A 10,860-nucleotide genomic window follows, 5' to 3' on the forward strand; every position below is an offset into this window, starting at 1 on the left:
TGAATAGAATTGCATGGTGAATCTCAATATAAGAGCAAATGAAAATGATAGCAGAGCTCAGATAGAGTTAGACATATTTTCCCACCATTTTCCTGTAAATAATGTATATTTGGATGAGAACTTCAGTAGTACTGTACCTATCAAGAGCCTCCTCCTGTGCAATATTACCACTGGTTATTACAGTTGTTTGAAATGAATTTTACCTCGGAAGCGCCAAGCCATCGGGTACCGTAGGTATTCTTGGCAAAGACTCGCGAATACTCGTGACAAATTCGTTGATACGCGTGGAAAATAGCGAATTCTCAGCAAGTGACATTCAACTGCCCGGGAACAAAAGCTGCGGAGCCGGTATCGGTATGATCTGTTAAAAATATCACAATTGGGTGACGCTCAATTGTATGACATGTCTACGCACTTATGATACCGATCATTGACGGGGGACTACGAACTGGTACCGTACTCGAGCATGGGAGACACTGTTAGGGTTCGGAGAATTATAGTACCGGTATCATACGGTACTCGTAGAATGGGACGGGGGTGAAGTATCAGCGAATCTACCCGTAGCCCACGGCCTGGGTGCTTGGCAAGCAAACAGAGAAAATGAAGGTGAAACATAAAAGAAATCAAGTAGGTGAAAGTTGATAGGATATCGATTATGCCAGTAATAACAGTAGATAAAAGCGAAGCCAACTTGTGCAGAAAGGAATTTTCAATCGTTTAGGATTATTCCCCCAAGATTTGATGCAAGAAATTCTAACTTTCATAGCAACCAACCTCCTCCGCACCTGATATCGACAAAAACTTCTCTCTTGTAGGCTAACAGAACATGAGCTACACAAACTCTGGTTAGATTGATTGGTGCATTTCGAATCGCCCATTAACCACTTTCCTGGACGTTCCTGGTGGTATTATGGGAAGAGGAAAGCACTAAACCTTGGCGCTTGTAGATCGGACGGAACAAAGATGTGCTGCGCTAGACTTTTTACGGCAAGCAACCTCCACAATTGGGACCTCCCCGGTAATCAACTCCCGGTATCTTCCAAACATCTCCCACTCTCTTCATCTCTTGGGCCCTTCCCCTCTTTTTATCACTTGCGAGAGTCTCCCCCTTTCCCCTTTATCTATTCATTTATTTTGAATAGCTTTTGCACAATCGGCACTCTGATGGCGTCCTGCCCAATTCCAACCCCTAGTCCTCCAGGTACCCCGGGCATCCATCCACCTACGCCCACTAAACGTTCAACAGGGCTTGGGATCGAAGACCTGCCCTCGCTACTAAACTCTTCCTTTGACCCGAACGCTCTTTCGCCCTTGGACAATTGCCCCTCGTTTCCGGGGTATTCTTCCTCACCAGCTGTTTCAACCCCGCCGAATGGATCTGCTGTGGCAGCACGAAGGGGCTCTGGGAACCATGGCCCTTTCAATTTTCAGCCCATGGCAGCCTCCAAATCACCGCCTGTTCCTAAACCCGTACACATACACTTCCTTTCCTTTCCGCCCCCCCCCCCCTTTCCCTATGCTAGCGACGTGATCAGCTCTCCTAACGTTAATCTACGTGCCAACAATAGAACCAGCGACGTGGACATAGGTACAAGCATTCGTCCATTTCACACCAAATATTCCTAGAGCCTCCGGTCAGAGCGCCACTCGCTCTTCCATCCAGTCTGCCAATACCTACCAGAAAAGAGTTGATACGCTCAATATCCCCCGAACAACGTAAACGACTACTATGGTGCCTCTGCCACCTTTGTGCAGCCGGTTTCACTTTGTACAGTGCTCAAGGATCATTGGCCCTGACAGCATTGAGCCACTTGATCATGTTTGATGCCCTAGGAGCTAGCTTGTGTGTTGCTGTGGATGTATTGTCAAACTTTGAGGTTTGGAAGAGGAGCAGTGTTAAGCATCCATTTGGGTAAGAAATCAGCCTTGCATTCACCCCGGTAAGAACATTCGGCTAATAAAACATGGTCACGGAAACTGCAGTTTGGAAAGAGCTGAAGTTCTTGCTGGTTTTGCTATGTCCGTATTCTTGCTCTTCATGGGCTTCGACATCATATCGCATACGGCTGAGCACCTGGTGGAAGGATTTTATGAAGGAAGCGGAGGACATGATGGGGCTGTTGAGCACGAGGTACACGTCCATGAAGCGCACATGCACCATGCACGGGTCTCCCCTGGAAGTGTGGACCTGGCATCACTAGCAGCACTGATATCGACTTGTATCTCTGCGATCCTTCTCAGAAATCATGCCAGGATAGGCAAAGGTAGTACATACCCCCTCAGACCTACCATAGTCGGGAAAGTATATGATGGATATGCAAGCTGACACTCCGTCCAGCCATGCGTTTTGCTGCCCTTGATTCTCTACCCTCGATTCTTTCTAACCCCTCACACTTTCTTACCATTTTCTGCTCGTTTATCCTCCTTCTCATCCCACTCATATCTATTCATATGTCTGCCTGGCTCGACCGTGCTCTTGCGCTATCTATGGCACTCTGTATGATTGCTATCGGAGTCCGGCTTGTCAAGACGCTTGGCTCAATGCTGCTCATGTCTTATGGGGGCAAGGGTGTGTCGGACGTTGTGCGAGAAATTGAGGAAGATGCAGCCATCACTGGGATCCAAGAGGCAAGGTTCTGGCAAGTTCATCATGGACTTTGCATGGCAAACCTTAAAGTAAACGTGGGCGGATCAGTTATTGGAGAGAGCGGCGAACTAAGGGTCAGGGAGAGAATTACAAGATTAGTCAGGGATCGCCTCGGTGGCGGGTATGGAAAGGGAGCGCAGAGGTGGGAGGTTTCTGTTGCTCTGCACGCTACAGGATAGTTCTACATTGGTTGGTCGTGTTTTCTTTCTTTTTCTACGAGTAATGTCATCTATAGTGTTTGTAAGCAACTTTTTCAGATCACGGCCAAACATTATATAGTGCAAAGCGACTCAATCGTGGTCCTCAAAACAGGCAAACCCGAAATTGAACTAGTCAACAACAAAAAGGAATAATAAAAAAAAAAAAATCAGCGAGGAAGACATTCAAGAGGAGAAGAGGCCTGATGTTTTTTTTTTTTTTTTTTTAATAAAGTATTATTAGAAAAAGTAGTTCAAGTATGAAAAGTGCAAATTTTGGCGAGAGTGAAATATGTGATAGAATGTACATAGGAGCAGACTGAAAAATACTGAGGGACTAAGATGACTAAGTTGTAAAAATAATTAATAGATATCAAGTTATGAGAATGGTATACAGTAAGAGTAATAAATAATTACACATTCCACACAACAATACCATCAGTATACCTCCCTTAGTTAATAAATGGAAACACCAATGCAAAGTAGGAGCCCAAAAGGGACATTCTAAAAAAGTATACAGCATACTAGAATCACTGACTGGAACCTCATGCAGTGGTAATGCAAGTCTGATACCAGAGACCGAGTCCCGCCAGCAGGAAGACTGTACCCAGGAAGCAGAAGAATCTTCCAAATCCCAAACAGAGGCATCTTCACCTATCCAGCCTTACAGAACAAATGCCCCAAGGCCAAATACTCAGAAAGGACCATCTAGAACAATATTATGGCAAGGAGAATGTAAGGAGAAAGACAGAGTAAGACAGCTAGAGGAGTACAGAAAAGAGTATGAACTTGAATATTAGGAGGATATGGAGGGGGAAGTTGAAGAAAAGCGGCCAATGGTCACAAAAGAGATGAGCATGACAGTTCTCAAGAAAGGTATGATTATTTTCCTAGAATATGAATTGATCATAGTACTGTAGAAGAAGTTTTTACTAAATTCAATAATAATAATATAGAGCAGTTTTCGATATTTGTAATGTTCTATATCAAAAGAAAAGAACCTTCCACAATGTTTATATTCTTGACTACTACTTCTAAATCTTTGTTAGGTGGAGACAATCTGATATGCTTCAGAATTGGCTAGGCCAATCGAGATTCGTTTCTGTGAATGGAGATTGTCTAGGAAGGCTCGAGTTTACTCGTTTCATTTATGAGTACTAAGAGGGAAGTAAATTTAGTAAAGTAAGATAGAATCGTAAAACAATATTATATTATTAAGATCTCTTCTTGATGGATTGATGATGTCTAAAGCTTGGAAGGCACTTCGATATTGATATCCCATGTCTGAGTGTTCACAGACTACATCTATTTATCATACCACTATGTACCTCTTTTTTTATAACTTGCTATGTCGGGTATTCTTGAAAGATGCGAACACCTGGAGATCCTGAAAATCACTATACCCTCTTTAGCAATTACGATATAACTAACTCGGAACCATACCTTTCCCAATAGTAGTTATCTGATACTTAGAGTCTTTAGACTGGTGGCCTAGTTCTCCAGTTAAATTGACTTGGCTCTAATTGTCTCTGTTATTGATGAAATGATCAGTTTCATCTATGGATTGTATCAGCTAAGGTTGTCGTAATCACAAACCTTTTTCAGGTCGTCTAACTTTAAAGCTCCATAACTCTTTACACAACTCATAGATGTCTTCCAGAGGACTTCCTACTAATTTGCAGAAAGCTATTCCACCTGATTGACAAATATTCCCTCGGTCGGCAACCCTTGGTTGCTCTGGGTAACAGGATTTCAATCACTGTTGTAGTATTGGAAGTTATTCTTGTAACTACAATGTATTCCGAAGTCTAGTTGCAACACTCCATGAAGTCTAATAGCTTCTATAGTAGTGTCCCTTAGAGTTCTAGACTGTTCAGACATTGTAGGCTGGATGTGAATATATTGGTCTCTTGCTGAGATCCTTTACCATTCAATACTATTTCTTTGTACAGAAACGTCCCATTACTTACGGCCTATACTAAAAGTATCACATCTTTGAAGCTTTGTAACCTTTTGAGTAGTCCATGGATTTGCTCTGTTCTACTTCTCAGACCTAGCTAAAGGTCTCCTCCCATATATCCTGCAAACAAGGTCTGGTCGGATGGACAGTGGCGACATATAGGTATTAATCTAATACCTTTAATTCTATGGCATTAAAGTTCTAGGTGTCACGAATGTGGCTTAGCATAAAAGAGGTTTTCACGTGACACATGGTTATCAGTCACAGGTATGTTATTGTTTCTCACATATGACTCATTCGGGTCATATGATTTGTTATGTGTGGGATTTGTGATGCTTTTGCACCTGGCTCAAATATGAGTCATGGGATATGTGCCTGGTGAGTATGCCTTGCGAGGGTGCCTTGCGGGTAAGCCTTGTGCATATGATTTATGTTTTGCACATGACCTCGTTATGAGGTCGTGGGTTTCGCACACATGACTCAGTCGAGTCATATGGCTTGTGTATTGCGTTATGATTGGTTTATGAGTTTTTGTAGATGACCTCGCTATGAGGTCATAGGTTTTTGAGCATGTGATCACTGTGGTTACATGACTAGTTTGTTATGATTTGGTTTTGCACATGTGACCACTTTAGGTCACATGACTACGGGCGGGAAGAATACTATAAAAGGAGGTCGATGCAGCTGAGGAAGATAGGTTCTTCACGCTTTGTTCTAAGTACTTTTCCTACTTATTACTTTAATGAATATAAAACACCTTTACGATCTTTATCTTTATTGCAACGTTATCGTTACACCAAGGAAAGCGCTGTACGAAGAAGAGTTAGAGAAAGCTTACGATAGGCATTCCTGATAGAAGACAAAGGTCTTGTACTATCGGTAATGTAGGCAGAGGTCTAAAGCTATTGTAAGACGAAGAAAGAAGAAGACAGAAACGAGAAGTATCGTTCCCCATCGCCAAGAACTAACTATCCAAGAAGGGATCGTTACAATAGGATACAACTGAGATTGATATGTATTATGATGAGTGGGCCCCGTCAAGGTGCCAGAGGGGGGTGTTGGAGACCAGAGATTCTGATTCTAAGTAGGGTTACCTTACTTAGAATGACTGCTAGGTATTAGATCCTAATATTCCTAATAGTCTTCCAATATATAAATTGGCAAATAAAGTATCCAGATATGTCATGCCAGACAGTAGCACAAAATACAGCAACTAGATAGAGGCATAGCAAGCGGACAGCTGAAAATATCATTTGTTGAGAGAAGAACTGGATTAAAATAGAACTATTGTATCTAGTCAGCATGACCAGCATGCAAAGTCCCAAAGTATACTTAATGATGATGGAATATTGATTGCAGTACGTGAGTACTTACACGGAGCAGGTGAAAATATGTTATGTTCCTTGATCTCTGTAATATTTTAATCTTGAAACTAATATAGGATAAAATGAAATCATAGATATATCTGGATATGGCCTTGCCAAAGCAGTAATAGAGTATTAGACTACACAAACTAGCCTAACTGATATTGAGCTCTGTGCTGCTTGTATCTATAATGCTCTAATTGAAAAGAATACTAAGGGCAAAATAGGTATCACCACATTGACCACTATTCACTGGCTGAAAAAGCTAAGCTTTGAATGGAAATAAGTTCATAAAAGAGTATATATTGATGGGAATGGAAAGCCTAATGACATCTTTTACTGCCAGCTGTACTTTCTTCCTTAATGGTAGGAGCTCGAGAAACGTATACCTAAATAGCTGCCAACATGAGCTTTAGATCGAATATCATTACCACCTTGAGAGCGCATGCTAATTTCTTGTATCTTTGATGAGTGTACTTTCTATTCCAATAATGGTGTATACAATCATTAGATTCACAAGGATAAGTACCTAATTCGCAAGAAGTCTAAAGAACAAGGTCTGATGGTTTCTGACTTTATTCTTCTACGCAATCGACTGGAAATGCTCTCGTCTAATCCATTAGTGACACTCCTACAATCTCGTGACCTTGAACCAATTTCAGGACTTCAAATTCATCCCCGACAGACAATTGAATACATCAAAGTTGGTAAAAAATCTTGGTAGAAAGGGGACAACCTAATATACCAAGTCCTCAATATTATCATTTCAATTTTTGAAGTTACATTTCCTAATACTCAGGCACTTTTTCTCTTCAACAATATCACCTCCCATACTGTGGATATACCTGATGCACTTTGTGCATCATACATGAATATAGATCCTGGCAGAAAACAGTTTTTTTTTTCAAAACAGATAGTATTATAAACGAAATGAAGTCACACTATATATACAAAAGATGAGCTTTGATATAGATGATGATTCTATTCCATCAAAGTGGAGAAGTAAGGTAAATGCTTATAAGAGAGTTTTACAAGAATGTGACCTATGGCCAGAAAATGGATTAAGACATAACTGTAAGAGCAGGAAGAACAAATAAGACAGAAGTCATTTTAGTGATTCATATTGTGCAAGATGCCTACTATTAGTGCAGCCTGACTTTTTAGAACAAAAGTCATGTATTCAAGAGGAAATTGAGAAGAGAGACCATCTTTAAATGTTTTTCCCCAAATTTTACATCAAACTAAATTGGATTGAATACCGATAGGAAGAGCAAAGTGGTATATGAGGAAGAACTACCAGTATCATTAGCCTTCATTGGTCAAGATGGTACTAAAGGCTTTGTAGTAAATTTCTTTACTTCTATTACTCAAATACTAGTAGCATAATATGCTTCTAGTATTTCAGTACTCTTTGTTAAGAATACCTGAATCTGATACCTAGAAGTCACACTAAGTAGGGCAACCTCACCTGGAATCGAAATCCCTGGTCTCCAACACCCCCCTTCGACCCTCTTACGAGTCCCACAGGTTATTATACATATTAATCTCAGTTGCGTCCTGTAACTATAATACCGCATACTTGAAGGTGTCAGAATAATACCATATACGTCGCCGCTGGCTGTCTGACCGGATCGAGTTTATGGGATATATGAGCGGAGATCTTTGGCTAGGTCTGATAAGTGGAACAGAATAGATCTATCAACTACTCAGAATATTACTAGACTTTACACATGTGATATCTTTGGCATGGACTTTAGGTAACGGGATGTTTTTGCACAAAAAGATAGTATTGAATGGTAAAGGATCTCAGCAAGAGACCAATATATTCATATCCACCCTACAATATCCAGAAGAGTCTATAATATTAAAGGACACTATCATAGAAGCCATTGGACTTCATGGAGTCTTGCAACTAGGTTTCAGAATTCATTGTAGTTATGAGGATAACTTCCAATACTATAATATTGATTGAAATCTTGTTACTCAGAGTAATCAAAAATTGCTGACCAAGGGAATATTTATCTATCTAGTGGAATAGCTTTCTGCAAATTAGTAGGAAGTTTTCTGGAAGACATCAATTGATTAGGTAAGGAGTTATGAAGGTTTAAAGTCAGGCGACCCGAAAAGGTTGTAATTATGACCACCTTCACAGATGCAACCCACAGATGAAACTGATCATTTCATCATTGACAGAGATAATTGGAGCCAACTTAGTTCAACTTAAGACCTTGGCCATAAGTCTAAAAGCTCTAATAATCAGATAAGTACTATTGGGAATAGTATAGTTCTAAGTTAGTTATATCATAATTGCCAAAGAGGATATGATGATTTTCAGAATCTCCAGATGTTCGCACCTTTTAAGTATTCCTGACATTACAAGTTATAATCAGAGAAGTACATACTTGTATAATAAATAGATGTAGTCTGCGAACACTCAGATAGGGAATATAAATTTCAAAGTGCCTCCCAAGCTTTAGACATTATCAAGTAATGGAGAAGAGACTTTAACAATATAATATTGTTTTACAATTCTATCTTACTTTACTAAATTTACTTCACTCTTAGTAGTCATAAACGAAATGAGTGAACTCAAGTCTTTATAAACAATCTCCCTCTTCAGAAATGAATCTTGGTTGGCCCAGACAATTCTGAAGTTTATTAGATTGTCTCCACCTAACACTTTTCTGGATTGAAGTATGGAACTACTCTATTTACTAATACTGTATATAAAAGTTCTTATCATGTATCTTTAACTAAAGCATCTTGTTAGAAACCTTTTGTTTCTTACATAAATTTCTTGATTTTTACTTTATTCACTGATCTATGGTTACCAACTAGTATATTATTGCATAGTTGTCTTGGTAATCTCAGATTCAATTCCGATCGGTTGCCACAGACTTCCTGTTTCACTAGAGGACCCACCTTTATGCGCTTTCTACCATACATGTCAACTTGGATGCACTCTTTCTCCAGCGCTCTGTTGAAATTCTGGGTGGGCTTGCCTTACATCATTTTACTCATTTTCTGCAGTACAGCTGGGTAGTAGTTATGCAATTAGTTCACCTACTGTCATGAATGTGGCTTGGCGAGGAAAAGGTTTTCACGTAACACATGGGTATGAGTCACAGGTATGTTATTGTTTCACACATATGACTCATTTGAGTCATATGATTTGTTATGTGTGGGATTTGTGATGCTTTTATAAATTGCTCAAATTTGAGTCATGGGATGTGCGCCTGACAAGTATGCCTTGTGAGTGCGCCTGGCGAGTATGCCTTGCGAGTGTGCCTTGCGGGTAGGCCTTGCATATATTATTTATGTTTCACACATGACCTTATTATAAGGTCATGGGTTTCACGCATATGACTCAGTCGCATCATATGACTTGTTTATTGTATTATGATTGGTTTATGAGTTTTTGCACATAACCTCGCTATGAGGTCATGGGTTTTGAGGATGTGACCACTTTGGTCACATGACTAGTTTGTTATGATTTGGTTTCGCACATGTGACCACTTTGGGTCAGATGACTATGGGTGGGAAGAACACTATATAAGAAGACCAAGGTGGCTGAGGAGGATAGGTTCTTGATGCTTTGTTCTACATACTTTTCCTCGTCCTTGCCGTCGCTTCGCCTCGAGCGTTTCTTTCACACATATGATGGGTCTTGATGCCTTGAATTCTGGGAGAGATATCTGAGTTCGCTCAGTAGTTCCTGGAGTCTTTGGTATTGAGGTTTGTTAGGCGTTTCGTGGCGGATTACTTGTTTGCTTCTCGTTTCGTCGCCGGATGGCTTCTCACGATGCTGTCACTTTGAGCACTTCATCATGGTCGCTTACATGCCCATTTCGGTAAAATGTCTACGGCTTCCTGTTTATCGTCTACTCGCAGGTTTCGTGTTCGATTGGAGGGATTGAACATTGTGTTTGGGGGGATCACCCGTATCATTCTTTGGGCCAGCTCACGTCTTTTGTTGGGTTTTAATGGAGTCCTTAGTTCTCGCGATATAAAACGCCCTTGGGTTAGACTGATGACCTTCCCAAGTATCAACGCGTCATGTCGGCCGCATCAATCCACTAGGGATGGGGCCTTGTCGGCCCCCCCCCCTCCTCGTTACTACATGTTTCTACAGTCAGAATCCTACGATGTTGTTTATCACCGTTCCTTTGGAGTTTTTTGTCCTTGCGGCATATACAGTGGTTTAGCCAGGTGTCTCCTCCTCGCTACGGTGGAGATGGCTTTGACCCTGAAAAATCCTACTTCCTGGTGTAGTTTATCATTGCTACCTGGGGTAGTGTAGGACGATTGGCTACCAGACACTCGTGTTGTCTGTGTGTTTGGGTGGTTCGGTTGTGGTTTGTGGTTGGCGGCTTCACCCATTGCAAGTGGGGCCTACTTTCAGTTTTTCTGCTTCTGTTCGTTCGCCCTCCCCCTTCTTATCGCGTCAGTTGGGGATGCCTCTTGCCCATCGTTTGGTCCGTGCCTGTTACCGGACCTATTGGGCTGGCTTTGACTGGCTCTGGTTACTCTTTCCCGACTCTGTTGGACTTCAGTTCGGCTGGGTTGGATGGTGTGGCTGGTGCCAATGCCTTCGGGTGTTGGTGCTGCCTCCTTTGTGGCTCCTGGCTGTGGCTGGTGGGCCCCCCTCAGCTATATGGTGTTGAGGATTGGAGCTCTGTTCATATGGCCAAG

At 41.3% G+C, this 10,860-nt stretch overlaps 1 protein-coding gene; it reads left to right on the plus strand.

Moving 5' to 3' along the window:
* Window positions 1–963: 963 nt before the first annotated feature.
* Window positions 964–3,038, plus strand: GSTUM_00010151001 (uncharacterized protein; the record flags this gene model as incomplete). XM_002841096.2 has 4 exons in its annotated part: window positions 964–1,470; window positions 1,569–1,912; window positions 1,984–2,264; window positions 2,339–3,038. The coding sequence occupies 4 exons, from the start codon at window positions 964–966 to the stop codon at window positions 2,824–2,826; spliced, it is 1,620 nt and encodes a 539-aa protein (XP_002841142.1). The 3' UTR covers window positions 2,827–3,038.
* Window positions 3,039–10,860: the final 7,822 nt, after the last annotated feature.

This window comes from Tuber melanosporum (assembly GCF_000151645.1).
Source record: "Tuber melanosporum whole genome shotgun sequence assembly, scaffold_67, strain Mel28".
In the NCBI taxonomy this organism is placed as follows: domain Eukaryota; kingdom Fungi; phylum Ascomycota; class Pezizomycetes; order Pezizales; family Tuberaceae; genus Tuber; species Tuber melanosporum.